Below are 20,903 nucleotides of genomic sequence, written 5' to 3'. Positions count from 1 at the left end.
AAGATGGATAGAGTAAAATATTCTCTGAAAGCCTGTAACATGTAAGATGAAAGCCAATTTATCAAGAAAGTCAAACGCGGTTAACGAAAGCAAAGGGCAATTAATTTTTGACATCCTACTTTGAAAAGCATGAACTTCTTCTCTCTCTCTTTTTTTTATTTCAAGAAAGAAAAAAGGAGGGATGGACAACATGTTTGGTCCTTGAACTTCAGTTCTTCAGCTCTCCGAGTACATCCAAGAGAAATGTTTGCTTTTTTGGGTACTGTGATGCAGACGTTTGCTTATTATTACAATCGTGATTTTGGAAATGAATTTCCAGAGTTGGTCTAGACAACGATTATTTGGCTGTCCTCGGAGACAAGATTCCAGTGCAGCATACCTTGATCGACTCTCTGATAACAAGTGTTTTGAATGGCCGCTCCTCTTAAAAGGAAAAGGTGTGAGAGAGGGATAAAACTATCAAAGCAGCATAACATATTTCAGTTATATTTTGATATTTTCAATAAATGTATCTCCACAAACAGAATCAGTACTAATTAGATTGCGATAACCATGCTATAACATGCATTTTCCTTTCATGAATCTACCACCAGATATCCGCCATGAGACTTCTATTCATGACTAACTGGAAACATAACACAGTAACGGCAGAGATTGTGCATGCATGTGTATTTTGATTATTTTCACAAATCCTCCAGTTACCACGGGGGCTCTTTCATGTCGACTGTCTCTAAATGTCAAAGCGGGCCCTCAAATTACCCCCAATTAATTACGAGTATCTGCAAGTATATGGGAGAGGAAGTACTTGCATTCACCCAAGACATGGGAATGCGGAACGAGACCCAAACATACAAACAAATGTTGGACCTGCTCATTTAGTCAGACCTCGCCTGGAAGCTTTGTACTCGAGGACCTGCAAGCGCCACAGAGAATGCAGGCCACAGTTGTTGTTGTGACGCAAGTCTGCTTTATGGGAAACTTTCCACGGCAATCCATCTGATGATGGCTTCCTTATATCACTGGCAGTGGCGTGCACAGATAGACACTAGGGGGTGCTAGAGCACCACCTGCCCTTGCCCTTTGGACAGCAATGTGCCCTTTTGGGCAATATTAATATTTTTTGTACAGTGTACAGGATGTGGACCATGGTGGCATTGATCAATTCTTGATAAAAAAAAGCTTCTAATATATTATTTATACCCCACAATCTATAAATCTCACACTATTAAGGCAACCGGCCGGTTCCACGTGCTGCACAAGGTGCCCTTTTTTCACTTGAGCACCTGCCCCTCTAAATGTCTGTGCACGCCACTGATCACTGGCACACAAACCTACTGCACGCCAGCGTCCCCTATATTCCACCAGCAAACAGCGATCACAGGAACTGCAGCCTGCCGTCACATGCAAGTGTTTACATAGAAAACGTTTTGAAATGGTATTCCTGTCAACAATCTAACCAAATCCAACTGTCTTCTGCTGTGAAATAATATTACAGATATAGACGGAAAAAAGGGGACCGTCAAGATGGGACTTGACAAGAGAAGATGGTATGTTTCGCTCAGTGTTAAAGCCGTCTTCGGCGGGCTTCAGTTTAACTTCGTGACATAAGCACTGCATCCAATGTGTTCCAGTGCGGGTGCCAGGAGCGTCATCTATCACGCAGGGTGCCCCGTCTAATCAGGATGAATAGGCCTTTAATGACAGCAGTTGTTTCCTTCAATGTCACGTCCATGTTTATCTTCTATCCTAACATCCCATTAAGCGAGGGCTGCAGAGTTTATACGCCCGACGTTGTAGTCACCCAGTGTTACAATCACAACTCCTCCACAGCACGCTCCAACACAGGCCTTCCACTGGAGCTCTCCGTCTGTCTCTCTCTCTCTCGCGCTCTCTCTCTCTCTGGTGCCCTCGTTTTGCCTTCTCTCTCTCTTTCTCCCTCCTTCCTCTCCTTTCAGTCCGTGTCCATCTGAAGTTTGCCAGCCGGCCATAACATCAGCTCCAGATTAGGCCCCACAACGACTTCTCGCCTCGTGTAGTGGTGGCCGTGACGCACTGAGCCAAGTGAGCCATGATCTATCTGGGACCAGCTAGGCTCTTTGAAGTCATGGTGGGGCACAGGCGGCGGCTAACATCCATCCGGCCGTCGGTCTGTCTATCTATCTATCCATCTACTGTATCTCTCTTTCTCTCTCTGTCCTTCTCCATGTATCTCTTTGACCTTATGTGTGTTATATATAACATCTGTATGTACAGTGTGTGTGATACCATATGTGTGTAAGCATTGATTGAGTAACTGTGTGTGTGTGTATTTACAGTATGTATGTATCCATCTGCACACATGTGTTTGTGAGTGTGTGTGTCCATCTGCTGCACGTGTCTGTCCGTGTGTATGCGCGTGTGCGCATGCATCTGTGCGTATTTCCCCTAAGTGAGAGGACGCATGCCACGGCTAAGTCCAATCTAAACAGAGCCGAGCAGCAGGAAGAAGAGGTGCAGTAGCGCGGCTAACTTCACCACATGGAATAGTTGCAGACAGACTGACCTGACTCCTGCGTTGGACACGGGGAGGAGAGGGGGAGGGTTGACCTGACTCCTGCGTTGGACGCGGGGAGGAGAGGGGGGTGGTTGACCTGACTCCTGCCTTGGACGCGGGAGGAGAGGGGGGTGGTTGACCTGACTTCTGCCTTGGACGCGAGAGGGGAGGAGGGTGGTTGACCTGACTCCTGCGTTGGATGCGGGGAGGAGAGGGGGAGGGTTGACCTGACTCCTGCGTTGGATGCGGGGAGGAGAGGGGGAGGGTTGACCTGACTCCTGCGTTGGACACGGGGAGGAGAGGGGGAGGGTTGACCTGACTTCTGCATTGGACGCGGGGAGGAGAGGGGGAGGGTTGACCTGACTCCTGCGTTGGACGCGGGGAGGAGAGGGGGGTGGTTGACCTGACTTCTGCCTTGGACGCAGGGTTGACCTGACTCCTGCGTTGGACGCGGGAGGAGAGGGGGAGGGTTGACCTGACTCCTGCGTTGGATGCGGGGAGGAGAGGGGGGTGGTTGACCTGACTCCTGCCTTGGACGCAGGGTTGACCTGACTCCTGCGTTGGACGCGGGAGGAGAGGGGGAGGGTTGACCTGACTTCTGCCTTGGACACGGGGAGGAGAGGGGGAGGGTTGACCTGACTCCTGCGTTGGACGCGAGAGGAGAGGAGGGTGGTTGACCTGACTCCTGCGTTGGACGCGGGGAGGAGAGGGGGAGGGTTGACCTGACTCCTGCGTTGGACACGGGGAGGAGAGGGGGAGGGTTGACCTGACTCCTGCGTTGGACGCGGGAGGAGAGGGGGAGGGTTGACCTGACTTCTGCCTTGGACACGGGGAGGAGAGGGGGAGGGTTGACCTGACTCCTGCGTTGGACGCGGGAGGAGAGGGGGAGGGTTGACCTGACTTCTGCCTTGGACACGGGGAGGAGAGGGGGAGGGTTGACCTGACTCCTGCGTTGGACGCGAGAGGAGAGGAGGGTGGTTGACCTGACTCCTGCGTTGGACGCGGGGAGGAGAGGGGGAGGGTTGACCTGACTCCTGCGTTGGACACGGGGAGGAGAGGGGGAGGGTTGACCTGACTTCTGCGTTGGACGCGGGGAGGAGAGGGGGAGGGTTGACTCCTGCGTTGGACGCGGGGAGGAGAGGGGGAGGGTTGACCTGACTTCTGCGTTGGACGCGGGGAGGAGAGGGGGAGGGTTGACTCCTGCGTTGGACGCGGGGAGGAGAGGGGGGTGGTTGACCTGACTTCTGCCTTGGACGCAGGGTTGACCTGACTCCTGCGTTGGACGCGGGAGGAGAGGGGGAGGGTTGACCTGACTCCTGCGTTGGATGCGGGGAGGAGAGGGGGGTGGTTGACCTGACTCCTGCCTTGGACGCAGGGTTGACCTGACTCCTGCGTTGGACGCGGGAGGAGAGGGGGAGGGTTGACCTGACTTCTGCCTTGGACACGGGGAGGAGAGGGGGAGGGTTGACCTGACTCCTGCGTTGGACGCGAGAGGAGAGGAGGGTGGTTGACCTGACTCCTGCGTTGGACGCGGGAGGAGAGGGGGAGGGTTGACCTGACTCCTGCGTTGGACGCGAGAGGAGAGGAGGGTGGTTGACCTGACTCCTGCGTTGGACGCGGGAGGAGAGGGGGAGGGTTGACCTGACTCCTGCGTTGGACGCGGGAGGAGAGGGGGAGGGTTGACCTGACTCCTGCGTTGGACGCGGGGAGGAGAGGGGGGTGGTTGACCTGACTTCTGCGTTGGATGCGGGAAGGAGAGGGGGAGGGTTGACCTGACTCCTGCGTTGGACGCGGGAGGAGAGGGGGGTGGTTGACCTGACTTCTGCGTTGGATGCGGGGAGGAGAGGGGGAGGGGTGACCTGACTCCTGCGTTGGATGCGGGGAGGAGAGGGGGAGGGTTGACCTGACTCCTGCGTTGGATGCGGGGAGGAGAGGGGGAGGGTTGACCTGACTCCTGCGTTGGATGCGGGGAGGAGAGGGGGAGGGGTGACCTGACTCCTGCGTTGGATGCGGGGAGGAGAGGGGGTGGGGTGACCTGACTCCTGCCTTGGACGCGGGGAGGAGAGGGGGGTGGTTGACCTGACTTCTGCCTTGGACGCGGGGAGGAGAGGGGGGTGGTTGACCTGACTCCTGCGTTGGACGCGGGGAGGAGAGGGGGAGGGTTGACCTGACTCCTGCCTTGGACGCGGGGAGGAGAGGGGGGTGGTTGACCTGACTTCTGCCTTGGACGCGGGGAGGAGAGGGGGGTGGTTGACCTGACTCCTGCGTTGGACGCGGGGAGGAGAGGGGGGTGGTTGACCTGACTCCTGCGTTGGACGCGGGGAGGAGAGGGGGAGGGTTGACCTGACTTCTGCCTTGGACGCGGGGAGGAGAGGGGGAGGGTTGACCTGACTTCTGCCTTGGACGCGGGGAGGAGAGGGGGAGGGGTGACCTGACTCCTGCGTTGGACGCGGGGAGGAGAGGGGGAGGGTTGACATGACTTCTGCCTTGGACGCGGGGAGGAGAGGGGGAGGGGTGACCTGACTCCTGCGTTGGACGCGGGGAGGAGAGGGGGAGGGTTGACATGACTTCTGCGTTGGACGCGGGGAGGAGAGGGGGAGGGTTGACATGACTTCTGCGTTGGATGTGGGGAGGAGAGGGGGGTGGTTGACATGACTTCTGCCTTGGACGCAGGGTTGACCTGACTCCTGGTTGATGCCGGATGATGATGCTCTTTTCAACTTTCCCTTACCCAGAGACTAGTGATATAGATTATTAAATTACTACACTATCGACTTTAATGAGACAGTACTACAGTAGTGAGATAAAGTAAACCCAGGTTTACTAATCCAATAGCCTTGCTGTAAGAACGAGGCCTGCAGAGCTAAATAAAACACATCAATCCTCTTGTAACATACTGAACTAAAAGAAACAGATCTGCGATAATCTGTGGATCTTGAGTGGATAATTACAACATGCCCCCAGTTCTAGGCTCCAAGAAATCTGGAGAGTACAACCCCAGACAGATTGGACTCAAACTAAGAGCTCTGTGTTTCTGAAATGCCACAACAAGAACAGAGCGGTCCAAGTAATCAAGCCATTCCTTAAACTGAGGAAAAGAGGGTGAGAGAGAGGAAGGGAGAGGGGCACGATGGTTGAGAGACATCAGGAGTCAGAGGAAGGGATAATATATATATATATATATATATATATAGAGAGAGAGAGAGAGAGAGAGAGAGAGAGAGAGAGAGAGAGAGAGGTGTATGTGAGAGTGTAAACAGGGAGGAGGACATCCCTGGCCTTTCATCTGTCTGGGTCTCTGTTTATTTTTGCTTTTCTCGGACTGAAGTGCACAAGAAGTGTGTGTGTACACACACAGTGACAAGCAGTGTGTGTACACACACAGTGACAAGCAGTGTGTGTGTACACACACTGCTTGTCACTGTGTGTGTCACTGTGTGTGTACACACACAGGGGGACAAGCAGGGGGAGATATCGAATGATCTAAACCGGTACACCTAAAGATGACCAATAGGACCATTATCTCCTACAAACCAAAGGAAATATGGAGTCATGTCTGTAGAGCTAGGACTCATAAAAACATGAAATGATTAATATCAATACTAGCGCCAATCTTTGGGAATGTGACTCAAACCCAGAGCTGTGTGATCATTTTCATGTCAATGGGGAGAATCTGACATTAAATCACAAACGTAATAAAAGCTGTTGATGTTTCCACTATCAAGTTCTGATGAAGACTTGATACTCAAAATGTCAAATGCTTGAATAAATCTGTGTTATGGAGGATTTCATGACATTTTTCAGATTGATGTTAGATATTTTGGGCCTCTGCACCTTAAACAATATTTCTTTGGTGTGTGTGTGTGTGTGTGTGTGTGTGTGTGTGTGTGTGTGTGTGCGTGCGTGCGTGCGTGCGTGCGTGCGTGCGTGCGTGCGTGCGTGCATGCGTCTTTTTAGGATTGTATTAGAAACTGACACTCAACAGCAGCTGTAAAAGAAGTAATACAAATGTATGGATTTATAGTACTGCGATATGCTCATGGATTAAAATATCTCTACAGAGACTGGGGGTTTGAATCCTCCACGGTATACCTCTGTTCTTGGCCAGGCTCTCCAACAAACACAATTGGCTGTGTTCGCGGCCGGGTGGGTAACCGGATGGAGAGGGAAGGCCTTCTCACACATGGCGGAGGGGGGATAACGACAAAAATATGTAACCAAATGTGTATATTATTTTATAACCTATTTTAAACCGCAACCCGAAGCAGAGAAACTCTACAGCATGGCAGCGTTCGCAGCCCACTAGCTTGTCTTACAGCAGCCCCATTTACACTTATTATCCCCTATACAAAAGCACAGTATTCGTGCCTTGTGCTTCACCGTATATGTTTTACGGTTACTGAAATTCAAAGAAGAATTGAACACGGAGCTGGCCAGTAAAGACATAACACCATGCATCACCAAGGCCCTCAGAACGTATACATCATCACTCATGGTGAAGACTCACTATGGAAGTGCTGTTTGACAGTAATGGAGAAAACGTGAGAACTTGTGCTGATGTGTCTAAAGTTCATGTCGGGACCGGGCTGGGTCTGCAGAAACAGATCCACTGCAGCCCATCAGTTAACCTGAGGGTCCTCCCATCCAAACACAGATGAACACAGACCCTCGTAATGGACTCATGTACGCCATGCGCACGCACGCACGCACGCCCGCACGTACGCACACACGCACGCACGACACATGTGGGCGTAGCACGCACACAAACACACACACACCATTGTGCACATAATGCACAATGAGACAGACATGACGCAGACACGCACACACACACACAAACACAGACCTCTGAAGGATTAACCCCCTTGCATCTCTGTGGTTTCACACAAACAGTGGGAGCCAGTTGTGACTCCACACAATCAGAGAGCACACCCATCCATCCATCCACCCATCCATCCATCCATCCACCCACCCATCCACCCACTCATCCATCCATCCATCCATCCATCCATCCATCCATCCATCCATCCACCCATCCACCCAGCAGATACTGGTGGAGGAGTGGGCCTTGTAAGGCGGGCTCCACTTGTTATTTCAAAGTGATATTCGAGAGCGGGACCATAAATACCTGCTGTTATTAGATGTCATCTACCTTGGATCTGCTGTTTGGCCCCACGAGGGTGTCTGCTATGTGTCTCCCGTGGCTGCCTGGAGTTCTTATAAATCTCTGTTCGCATTACATTTCCTCAGACGCTCCTCTCCTCCGTGTCTTTCTTGCGTTGCTTCATTTTGTGAACATTTTGACTGGCCTTTATCCAGGCAAAATGCAATCCTGTGACCATTTAGAGATGCGGTCTGGCTCGGCGGAGAACAATACAGGAAGAATCACACGTTTTAGGCATCCAGAACTGCCCCCCGAAATGGCGAGTGTAACGTTAGCCTGCGATACACCCTTTCCTGTGGGAGCAGATCATGGCTGTAGTATCCAGTGTGCTCCAATAAATTACAAGTAGCATTTATACAAAAAAGATCTCTATCACATCTAAAACAACAGGGGAGCGCTCGCCGTGCACTGGAGATGACATTTAAGCAGCCACGTCAGACAGAGCTGTCTATCGCCATGCCTTTGTGGCAACAGGAACAGGTGGGTTTGGGGGTTTTCAGATAATACACTAAATAACTATAGTGCGGACAAAATGCAAAATGCACAGGCCCCGACACCCATACAGCTCAATCTTTACACTTTAAAAGTGAAATGAACACCAGATTGTGCTGCGCAACAGTAAACAAAATGGCTGCACTTTCAGTTGTGGAAAAATAGGTAGACATTGACAGTGTGTGTGTGTGTGTGTGTGTGTGTGTGTGTCATCATGCCAGCTATTCTGACAAAGAGCAAAGCCAAACAACTTGCCAAATACTGTTCTGTTTCGGCTGTTAAAGGCAGTTTGTCTGTGTGGAGGTAGCCTCGGAAACCCAGACGTTTTTATTTCCAGGGAGGAAAAAAAAGGCTGGGTCCGAGTCCACTTCAATTCGGCATAGAGTAGCGCAAACGTCGATCACTCTCTGCTGATTTCTGATCGTCTGCACCTTTGTTAAATTGACGCATACACGCACACCCGTACACACACACACACACACACTTGCGTGCGTGCGTGCGTGCGTGCGTGCGTGCGTGTGTGACTGTAACTGAGGGTAAGACTATAGTGGCTCTGTGTGCTAGGATACTTAAATATGGATTGACCTTTGACTTGCATTTGAAGCAGCGGGGTAGTATTTTATGGGAGGGTAAACGGTGGCAGGGGGTTCAGCTGCAGCGGGGTAGTATTTTATGGGAGGGTAAACGATGGCAGGGGTTTCAGCTGCTAGACAATTATCCCCATCTTTGCCTGTGATCTACAGTCAGCGGTGCCAGCTCCAGCCTTGGTATTGTTTGGAATGTGAGAAGGCTGGCCTGAGTCCCAGACTAGACAAACTCCACTCTGGACAGGGTTAAGACATGCCTCCAGAGCAGCGTGTGTGTGTGTGTGTGTGTGTGTGTGTGTGCGTGCGTGCGTGCGTGCGTGCGTGCACGTGTGACTGTAACTGAGGGTAAGACTATAGTGGCTGTGTGTGCTAGGATACTTAAATATGGATTGACCTTTGACTTGCATTTGAAGCAGCGGGGTAGTATTTTATGGGAGGGTAAACGGTGGCAGGGGGTTCAGCTGCAGCGGGGTAGTATTTTATGGGAGGGTAAACGGTGGCAGGGGGTTCAGCTGCAGCAGGGTAGTATTTTATGGGAGGGTAAACGATGGCAGGGGTTTCAGCTGCTAGACAATTATCCCCATCTTTGCCTGTGATCTACAGTCAGCGGTGCCAGCTCCAGCCTTGGTATTGTTTGGAATGTGAGAAGGCTGGCCTGAGTCCCAGACTAGACAAACTCCACTCTGGACAGGGTTAAGACATGCCTCCAGAGCAGCGTGTGTGTGTGTGTGTGTGTGTGTGTGTGTGTGTGTGTGTGTGTGTGTGTGTGTGTGTGTGTGTGTGTGTGTGTGTGTGTGTGTGTGTGTGTGTGTGTGTGTGTGTGTGTGTGTGTGTGTGTGTGTGTGTGTACAGCATACAGTATATAGGCCTATGTGTATCAGAATTTATATCTTATATGAAAGAATGTCTGTCTGTCTGTCTGTCTGTCTGTCTGTCTGTCTGTCTGTCTGTCTGTCTGTCTGTCTGCGTGCGTGCGTGCGTGCGTGCGTGCGTGCGTGCGTGCGTGCGTGCGTGCGTGCGTGCGTGCGTGCGTGCGTGCGTGCGTGCGTGCGTGCGGAGGTTGAACAAGCACCACTGATCACAGAGTTAAACCGCCGAACCAGGGCCACAACCACGTCCCCGCCCTAGAGCATGAACCACCCACAGGACAGAAAGGGCTCTCTCTCTCCATCCTGTACCACTAAAGGGCTCTCTCTCTCCATCCTGTACCACTAAAGGGCTCTCTCTCTCCATCCTGTACCACTAAAGGGCTCTCTCTCTCCATCCTGTACCACTAAAGGGCTCTCTCTCTCCATCCTGTACCACTAAAGGGCTCTCTCTCTCCATCCTGTACCACTAAAGAAAAACCCCATAAAACGTGTGGCTTTGACACTCCAGGTTAATCCATCAGGAGATATGAACTGCAGGAAAAAAAACAGCTCTCTCCCCTCAACTCTAACCCGCACCGACAGAAGAAATACTAAATAAATAACTGAGGTCATTCCTGGACGGGACATCAAGGCTTATAGCCCAACTGGCTCGCATCCCAACGGCGGCGCAGAGAACAAAACAAGAGAAACAGAACTGACTATTAGTCATTTAAAATCTAGCCCACGCTGTACACGGGTCAAACTGTTCTATCTGTCACCCAATATCTCTAGCTCTTCCATATCTTCCTTTTTTTCACCTTTAGTCACTTCCTCTCTCATCTGTTTTCTCGCTATATGCGGGCTGATTTCACGGCTCATTATTTATCATCTTACGGTTCGCAGATTCAAAGTGAATCTCTCATCCCTGCTGATTGTGATGGGGGGGGGTTGTTTTGCTTTTCATCCCTAGGAAGATGAAGAGGACCCAACTGATGAAATAACTCGCATTTTGGAACCTCAATAGCGAGCTCTCCATGCAGCCCTGACTGGACAAAGGCCTGCACCGCTTACAATGCATCTGTCAGAGTTTGGTGGGTGGGAATACTGGTGGCAACACGTACTGTTGCCAGTATTCAGGGCTTCCTATTTGGAGAGGATTAAGATGGCATTTGTGGGTGGACAAAAACAACAATATTTTGCATTCAGTAAATGTGTTACATGTTACGCCTTTCATGTGTCAGATGTTGTCAGGATGGGACCTAGCTGTGACATGCTGATCCAGGGACAGTGCCTGACCACTAGCCCACACTGCTGCCATCAACTGAACAAGGAAATCAGAAATAACGAAGATGACATAAAAAGCTTAACATAGTGTTTCCCTCTTTCTCCCCCACTCCACACCAAAAACAGAAAAAGAACGCATGTATGTTTTCTCTGTGATAGCTGTTCCTGGAAGGAAAACAGCTGTAAAAGTTTTAGCGGCACGTTTCATATAAAAGGCAAACTCTGTAGCCATCGAGGTGGAATCCTTTTCTGGAGAGTGGTGACACATTTTAATTTATCCTTCAACAAATATCATGCTTTGGTCTCCCTGACCTTGATTAAACCCTGATGCTAAACAGAACTCTGAAGTTTGGAGCAATATGAGTAACAGCAGATACGAAACACTAATGTTTATCGACTGTTCCGCTTATCGACAACGATTATAAAACCAAAATACAAGGAAAGATAAGGCCAGGCTTCTATGGCCGAAAATAATTTCAAACTCGGCCATGATTAGTTGCAGTAGACTGCGATAACACCATTACTGGCTCGCTAACTGTGCAACCCTCTTTGACTGTATTGTCTAGTATTTCACAATGCCTGAGCACTTGCAGTACTATCTCATATTTGGGTCATAATCACTCACCCATAGCACAGAGAGGCAGTGCCAGAGATATAGCCCCGAACCCCTTTTGGCAACACTACAAGCTGTAACTTACAGTACACTACAGTACACACACACACACACACACACACACACACACACACACACACACACACACACACACACACACACACACACACACACACACACACACACACACACACACACACACACACACACACAACACACACACACACACACACACACACACAGTCCTAATGACTTCCACTTGCCTGCCCAGAACAATATTATTTATGCTCATTCCATTTAACCCATTTAGGCCTGAAAAAAATTTCTTCTAAATCAGTTTTCTGAAATACCTGTATATTTCTAGGCCTATATCACTCAATATTTCATGTCAAGGACCCCCAAAAATGATCATCTGTAATTGGCCTCCGACCCCCATCTGAAAATATGTTGTGCCAGGGACCCTCCAGAAGCAAAGATTTGAGTTAAAAACGTTCGTTCTGAAAAAATATATTCCAAATTTGAGGCACATTTTCACGATTTTTCAAAAATAGCACTCGGTGGCGTGCTATGAGCTTGTAGATCTGCTATTTTTCAATAGCTAAATTATAACATAATGTTTAAAACACCAAAAGGGATTCCCGGACCAAAATGGTTTAAAGGCAATGGTCTTGCTTTAGCTTATACTGTACACAAGGACATATTTGAATGCCACTGTGGCCTAAAATACCCAAACATCAATTCCGACAGTGTATAATAATTATGGTAAAGAAGTCGGCTTCACCTGAGTGACATACTGCAGAACACCGTCATTTATAACCGGATGAAGAAAAATTAGAACCATTCCAGAAGTGAATATACTCGGGGGCACAACATAACACCAATCTATCACTGGGAATTCTCAATTTATTCCACAGATACAATTGTGTGTCCCAAGATGCAAGCAAGTGAAATTGTTTTCGGGTGAGACTATCACACCTAGCCAAATACACTTTTTTTTGTATAATAACCTCACAATTAAAGCTAAATAGATCACGTTCAAAATGCAGTACACAGCAGACAATGAGTCAGTAAGAGAAGTGGAACCACATACATGCAAATGCCACTCGGTAATGGGACTTGCAAGCGAGAACAAAATTGCCAGAAATGTACTTTGTCATTCATTGAATCTCATCACACACAGTACCTTATATTGCTAAGTGCACCTTTCTGCCCAATATCAAGGCGTCCAGAGTGTAGAGAGCTAACGACCGCACTGAAATATGACTTCTGGCAGAGAAAAAAAAAGAGTTCATAACAAAGTGAACTGCCATATCGACTGTGACAAAAATACTAAATGCCCCCTTTCCTGAAAATCAAGAACATTGACAAACAACGGGCTCTTTTTCACGTCCATGTGGAAATGCTATGGCATTGCTCAAGCTGTAATGTATTTCCTTATTCCCTTGACAGAAAGCTCTTGTTTCCCTTTCCGCCTTCGAAGCTAGGTGCAAATGTGAGGCACACACAAAATAGGATTTTCTGCAAACTGTTAATGTAAGCAGCCTTCGGCTATAGATATATATCCATGGTTTCACTTGTACAAATTATGGGGGTCAGGATTTTTTTTGTTATTCAGCTGAGCGTCCCCTAGCTTCTCTGCATCATCATGATTGTTGGTTTTAGGCTTGTGTTATCAGTTAAAATAAACTCTGATAGAGGAAGTCTCGCCTGAAATAGCTTGGTCTCTCCTTGGCTCCTATAAGCATGCTGTGTGGCCCTCTGATATCACTCAGCACAGACTGCAGTAAATATATGCTCCGTCGCATTCGATATTTGATGATTTTATTGAGACGATTATTAAAGGCAGTCTCTCGCTACAATTGGAAGCATAGCGTCGGAATCATCGATACCTGGATTTGGCAAATATTCAATGTAACATCAAGTGGTTCCTCCCTGGCTGTGTAAAACATCCCATAAGGCCGTGCAGTGAGGCTGACAACTCTTACATCCGGTTATTTTAATTTAATTTATTTAATTTGAACTTACTTTAGCCTCATGCTTCCTCTTCTTCCAAATATAAAAAAACGAATAAAAACAAAAGCTCTGAAAATGTTGTCCATAAATTTAATTCATAAATCTGTTGACACAAGAGACTTGATTGGTGCCAGGTGCGTGAGAGGCCTGATTACACCAGAGCCACAATCTGTGTCAGATTTTACATCTCATGATGCGACTTTTCTAAGCTGTCTCAATTCATGTCACCTTTTGGACAAAACATTTACCTAACAAGGAATGTTCCTAAATTGGTACAATTTAGTGAGTCAACTTTCCTTGCAAATGAGACACAGACGCATTCACAATTTATCACCGTGGTGTAAAGGAATTAAGCAAACACATGGCTCACTGAAAGTGAGCAAGGACATGGGGGATGGAAGGATGTAGAGTCGAGTTCATTGCGTAAATCCCTGTGTGTTTATTTTGATCAGTACGGTCATGTTAAGTTAGAGGCAGAACAATGAGAATTTCACAGGGATAAGACAGCGCCGATAACTTCTTTCACTTTTCTCCTCCTGCTCAACAGCCGTTTGGCACAAGCCTTCGTTCTCAAGAAACACTGTTCTCAGCCACTCTCTACTGTCTCCACCACAAGGGAAATATGAAGATCTATTACTTTTACTCTTGTGTGCAGAAACACTATTTGGCTTGGAGACGTGGACTTGTCTGCCAAAGTCTGCATGTTGTCCTTGAAATATTGAAGACGTACTGTAGAGCGGTGTATGAGCAGCATACAGTAGATGTACAGTACATTATGCTTCAGAGTCACAAGCCTTGTGTTCAATCTTACACGCAAATCATTTGAGTAACCATTTCTTTAATTATCCCGACAAAACATCGTGCCAACAAACTTCTCACGGCACTTTATTTAACAAGGGCCTGCTTGCTTGCTTCCCTCCCGCAACTTAGTTCTCCCTGAGGTCAGAGGCGATCTTCTCCGTCCAAGGCTCCACTGCATTGCAGGCCGGGCTGTGGAAGTAATCCTTGGACAAACAGAAGCCACCTTTGACTGAACAGGAATGTTATCAGGGACCATATACTCTTCCCTGGACCGAGGAAGGAAAGATTGCAGACTGCTTTACCAACAGCTGTTTGCTGGGACTTTCTCTCCCTAACTCTCTTCCCCCCCCCCCCCCCCCCCTCTCTCTCTCTACCCCCCACAGTGGTCTGACCGGCCAGGCATGGGGGGGTGGGAGGTATCTGGTATGGTATCCTTTTGTGCGTTTCTTTCATCAGGGCTGGCTGGAGCAACATTAAGGCCAGCTTTCCCCCTTAGACAAGCAGTCAAGGCTTACGACGTGATTAAGACAGATAGACCGGCCAAGACACTTAATCTTCTGTCCAATGAAAAATGTTAACTGCATCCTGATGTTCTCTCCACACTCGGTAATTAGGCTGAATTATCACTGTGTGTTTAAGACTGCAGTCTGAAATGCCTTTACCTATTCCCTTCTGGTGCTGATGCCTTATCCACTTGTTATAAAGGCTATGGTGTCTTTAACCGTTCTCCAATTTTGCTGGGAGGCACCAAAGATGCACCACATCGACGAGGAAAACTCAGCAAAATTGTTCAGTAATCGTTGTGAAACTTAAAGATGGAGTGCCACAATCTTTGTATTTTTCCAGTTTTGCATGTGTCTATGAGGTGACAGTAATTCATTAGACACCCTGGAGTCGTTTTTATGTGTAATGCTGTATTAACTTTGTATTTAGGGTTTCTTCCTGAAGGCTGAACCCTTGACAGTCAAACGGGCCAATGAAATAAACAGTAATATAGTGGCACTATCAGCCCCTCCCCTAACCCCTCCCCCTTTATCATACAACTACAGCTGTGGATGCGGCTTCAGTTCAGGTGGATCACCACCCATCACCACCCACCAGGCAAACCAGGCATACTTAATGAACTGGTGGGCGTGTCCACATATAAGCATGATTTTAACAAATACTGTACACTTTTTGGAAAAAGTTCTTCCTCCTTAATAATACCTGATGATCATGTTTTAGGGTGGATAAAAATCGTGGCACTCCATCTTTAAGGCTTGGATCACAATGTGATTCAGTTTTATCAAGCAAATGAAAAAGGCCTGTGGTCCTGTGAAGGATGCCAAAGTGTCAGGAAAGAGGCATGATGATATTAATGGCGATGGCAGGCTCTTTCGCATGCTCCCCTTTTTACGTCGGAGGGGAGGTTATTCTAGCCGTCTCATTAGTCAAAACCGTCAGTCCACCGTCGCTGCCGTTCTGTTTTCATAGTATCACTTGGACTATCACAGATGGATGAGGTTCACTGAGCAAAGATTAAAAAAAACGTGTTATTTCACCCTTGGCCTTGGTTGACACATGGACCACTATTGGGAGCTGTACAGACCGAGGACTTTCCAAACTGTCCAATCAAACCAAATTCCTCAGAACTGTGTGCTGTGCAATATTGCCATCACTTAAAATATCACTGTAAAAAGGTTCATAGTAAATAGATCAATACTTGAGCCAGTGTATTGCAGGTAAAGCTAAATGAACAATTTCCACAGTGCCATATATTGAAGTCTACTAATTTACTTTATCTGTGTTTACAGTATAGGTGATTCCTCACGAGTGCAAAACTTATATGTCACCTCTCTTTTAAAAATCCTTCAGAAGGAATGTTTTAGATAAACTCAATGATGTCCATTGATAAGATGATAGAACACAGATACTGTCCCGGAAATTCCTCCGCTGCAATATTTCATTTTGTATTTCATACAAAATTCCGTTTAACTATGTGAGACTCTGAACTTTTGTTAAGAGACGTAACAGACGTTAACGTCCCTTACGTATTACTCTGCCTGGCTATAATTACAAACTCAATCAACCGTTGGTGGAAATATACTGTGACCAATGGCTGGCTAATTGATGAGGAATGTCAATTTCCTCCTAACATGAGGAGTGAAAAGTTTACACTTGCCCTGCAGATGAAAAACGCTCACAAGGCGTAGTAGCAGTATAGCCCCAAACAGTTTTGAGAAGAGCACTAATGAGCAGCAGAACTCAGCCTGCTAACGGTTATTGACTATGTTCAGGTCAATTAATCCCACAATTCCACAGTAATCCATCAAATCCATCAGGCATTATGCGTGCATTTATTTGTGTCGTCTGAAGGCAACCTTTTCTTTCCCCCCCCCCCAGAGAAAAATAAACCATTATGTTTAAGCAATTAATCATAGATTGGAGACCCCTAATCTCATTTGAGAGAGACAATATTGTGGAACGCACGGACCAGGAGAAGCTGGTTATGGGGGTATGGTGAAGTTTGAGGTTTGTTTATTTGATTCATGTATTCATTTCAGAGAGATAGTCTCCGCTCATTTCGGAGACGCCGAGTCTCAAAGCTTAGAAAAGCAATTCCGCTGCCAAGCTGTATCTGTGATGACCTCACAATTTCTTAAGTCATTAACGTCACAGTAGAGCCCCGATTTAGTATAGTCAACACCTTGGTGGCTCCACAAACACAACTAATTCTATTATTCATCAACAGAAATAAACTGCCCTATAATGGAGCAGTTATTTGAAACAAATTGCTTTTAAAACATAAAAAGGACATACAGTTGGAGGCCATCGATATTGTCCTTTTCTTTTTGCTGAGGTTTGCGTGATCTGCGTTGATCTTGGTGTTTTAAACATTATGTTATAATTTAGCTATTGAAAAATAGCAGATCTACAAGCTCATAGCGCGCCACCGAGTGGCGCGCTACGAGCTTGTAGGTCTGCTATTTTTGAAAAATCGTGAAAATATTTATTTCAGAAAACTGGAGGATTTAGAAGGATTTTTTTAAATGTTGAGGTCAGACCTAAATGGGTCAAATGATAAGGGACAATATCGGTGGCACCCAACTGTACTGTAGTACTCTACGTATATTATGTAGAGCTGGTTTTGGATGTGTAAACAAGTCATGTCATGTCTGTGTCTGTGGTTTGATCCACTCTATATTCTCCAGCTATATTCACAAGTCTTTGACATGAGTAAATAAAGGGAGCATTTTCTCTCTCTCTCTTTCTTTTTCCCCTCTCTCTGTGTGTCTCAGGGGGCTCTCGCTGACTTCCTGCCATTAAAGAGACAGCCCGCTTGGAGAAACGGGGGTGACTGACATGTAACTACCACTGCTCTGACCGACGCCCTGTGGAACTCCACTGGACATCTGTGGAATTTAACTTTGGATTTGAACCGACACTGAACCGAATGGCTACACAGAGAACTGGAGAAAAAAAAAGAAAGAAAGTATATTTATATTATGTCCAATGCAAGAAATTGAGCCAGAAGTCAAGAGAGACCATGTCCAATGTCCCTATAGACTAGAGAGACTAGCAACTCAGAATGCTGAGGAGCTAGCTGCACACAGAGATCAGAATAGGTCTGTATATACAGTTACATAACACAGCATTGATAATATAAATTGTATATGGTTGTCTTGGTAATTCAGGCCACTGGATTATAAAAAGTGGATTTCTTGGCTATGTTCCGTTGATGTGTCCTCATCAATGTGACTCACTGCATCTTATCCATGGAATATCATAGCCCTTTAAAGCCTGATCACATCTTACTTATTAGGCCTTTAAAAAAGGCTTTGTGGAAGAGCTATGTATAGAAACACATCAATCACCGGAAAACAGTATCGGACACAGAAAAACCCTGTCCGGTAATTGGGTGTGAGAATGTCATCCAGATAAAGCCAAGATCTATCTAGTGAAACCACAAACAAACGGCAACACTCAACAAGACCACACACCCTCAGAAAAGCAGATGCTGTATCTCAATAAACGCACTTCAACCGTAGCACATCAAGGGACTGACCCTGTCACGTGCACACAAAAATGTGTGCATGAAACTTAAACTATACATGTTGTTATGAAGCATAATATTATTAATACATTTCAATAGCAAAATCATGATGATCATGATTTTGCTATTGAAATGTATTAATAATATTATGCTGAACAATTATGATGATGATCATGAAAAAAAAGTTTCAAATATTTTTGTTAAGAGATAATTGTTATTCATTCATTCAAGTCTGGAGAAATTGATACAATACAACTGAACATCTGAACAATACTGTACAATAACAAAACCAGAGTTTACAAACTCTTGCCTGCATTCCCTTATATAATAAAATTACTAACCACCAAGACTGATTTTTACAGGAATAAGACCACCGACAAGCTTGTGCTATATTTTGGGTCGGGACACACACCTGCACGCAGAAGAATGAATCAGGCATGAGGTGGCCATTGGGGGACCGACCCCATCTTACCTTTTGCAGCCATTGAGTGTAGTTCTCCATGATGTGCTCCAGCTGCTGGATGCGCTGGCTGGGGAAGTCTGTCTGTTCCTGTGGCGGGGCGTCCCTCTGGAGAGCGTTGGCGTTATACTGGGTAGTGCCACCTGCACCGCCGGCTTTCGCCTCCCGACAGTTCCCTCCTCCGTTCCCCTCTCCCTCAGGTAGGATAAATGTGTATGTACACTGGCCGTGCTGGATCTTATGGTACTGTCTTTTACTATTATTGCTCCCAGCATTACTGCTACTACTACTACTACTACCACTACTACTACTACTACTACCACTACTACTACCACTACTACCACTACTACTACCACTACTACCACCACTACTACCACCACTGCTGCTACTGCTGCTGCTGGTGCCTCCCGTACTGCCACCTGTGCCGTCCTCTCCCGTGCTGCCGGTGTTCTCCGTCGCTCTCCTCTGCTCTCCGACTCCACAGCTCACTATCACCAGAAGGGCTGCCAGCGAGAGCAAGTGGCAGGCCAGCTTGTGCCACAACATCATACCAGACCTGCGGCTGAGAGATGAGCCGAGAGATGTGGAAGTGTCTTCACTGCTGTCTAGTAGTTGTTTTGCTGGTGGTTACTGGTTGGGGATGAGAAATCGGTGAGGAACACAGTCCATGCTTATGCAGGACCTCCAGAGGGGAAAAGGTCTGCCGAGCATAGTCACTGGTTTCTCTTTAATTCCCCAGATCTGTCACACACACACACAAACAAAGGCAGGCATATGTGGTTCTGAGTAGTCTGTCCACTCCAGAAGTCCTTCAGAAGTCCATCCTGGCAGTGAAAGTTGCACACACACACACATACACACACACGTGGTATGACAGCTCGCTCCTAACAGAAGGTCTCGGTCATCCCCGCAGTAGACATCATATCACATCCAGACACAGACTGTGTTTGTATTCGCCTTGTCAGTCTATTTGATTAAATATCAGCGCCTGGTGTGTGGGTTGTGTCGTCAGACCTCCCCTGGTCTCTCTCTCTCTGCCTTGACTTTCTCCTCTCTGCTCTGTGACTAAGCGCTTGGAGAGAGTGAGAGACGCGCTGTGAGTGAGGAACAGCTCCAAGCTTCCAGCACACTCTTGAGCCTGCCCCTCACTATGCCTATGTGGAGGAATGTGCGTGTGTGACTGTGTGTGTGTGTGTGTGTGTGTGTGTGTGTGTGTGTGTGTGTGTGTGTGTGTGTGTGTGTGCGCGCACGTGCGTGAGTGAGTGAGTGCGTACGATGTGTGTATAAGGACGAGCTTGTGTGTGTTTCTGCATGTTCGTATGTGTGCGTGTGCCGCTGTGCATGTGCGTGTGCATGTGTGTGTGTGTGTGTGTGTGTGTGTGTGTGTGTGTGTGTGTGTGTGTGTGTGTGTGTGTGTGTGTGTGTGTGCGTGACGTGTGTGTGTGTGTGTGTGTAAGCCAGGCAGAGAGGGTCCCCGGCATACAGAGGATGTGCTCAGAATGTAAGGATCGGTTTACAGACGCTCTGACCCAGGCTTATGTGGTAGTTCTGCCCTTTTGTGCATGTCTGTTCATATGTGTGTGTGTGCGTGTGCGTGTGCGTGTGCGTGTGCGTGCGTGCGTGCGTGCGTGCGTGCGTGCGTGCGCATGCATGGGAGTGTGCATGCATGTGTGTGTGAGTGAGTGTGCGTGTGTGTGAGAGAGAGAGAGAGAGAGAGAGAGAGAGAGAGAGAGCATGTGCCTGGAATTAAGTGCTCAATGTCATATACTTTCACTTGCTTCTCTCAGGACACCTGTCCGGCTGTAAGTGTGTTTTCGCTCTGCATTCAATAATGCAGCAGCATGCAGTATTCCTCTCTCATGCCCTGCATACACACCGAGACAAATTCCTCGGTCGATATGGCGCCTGGTGCGCGTGTGGACGCACACGATACCGGGACATGAAGGCATGTGCATGCACCACCCCCTGCTACTGGGCAAGAAAGCTTACGAGGAAAGGTCGCCAATGTCATTTTCTCTACCAAATCCAACCGGCAGATTCATCACACTGGGTGGCAAACTGCTGCCGAAACAATG

At 47.6% G+C, this 20,903-nt stretch overlaps 1 protein-coding gene across 1 annotated transcript in view; it reads right to left on the bottom strand.

The window, feature by feature from the left end:
• The window catches only part of angpt1 (angiopoietin 1), an 80,115-nt gene extending 60,175 nt beyond the window's left edge, over positions 1 to 19,940 (bottom strand). The window contains exon 1 of the mRNA XM_079522817.1: positions 18,841 to 19,940. Within this exon, the coding sequence (XP_079378943.1) occupies positions 18,841 to 19,377 (537 nt within the window). The 5' untranslated portion in view covers positions 19,378 to 19,940. The remainder of the gene's footprint in view (positions 1 to 18,840) is intronic.
• Between the last annotated feature and the right edge of the window lie 963 nt (positions 19,941 to 20,903).

The sequence above is a fragment of the Electrona antarctica genome, assembly GCF_951216825.1.
Source record: "Electrona antarctica genome assembly, chromosome: 15".
Taxonomy (NCBI): Eukaryota; Metazoa; Chordata; class Actinopteri; order Myctophiformes; family Myctophidae; genus Electrona; species Electrona antarctica.
The sequence above is the reverse complement of the archived record's forward strand: the minus strand, read 5'-3'. Positions and strand labels throughout refer to the sequence as shown.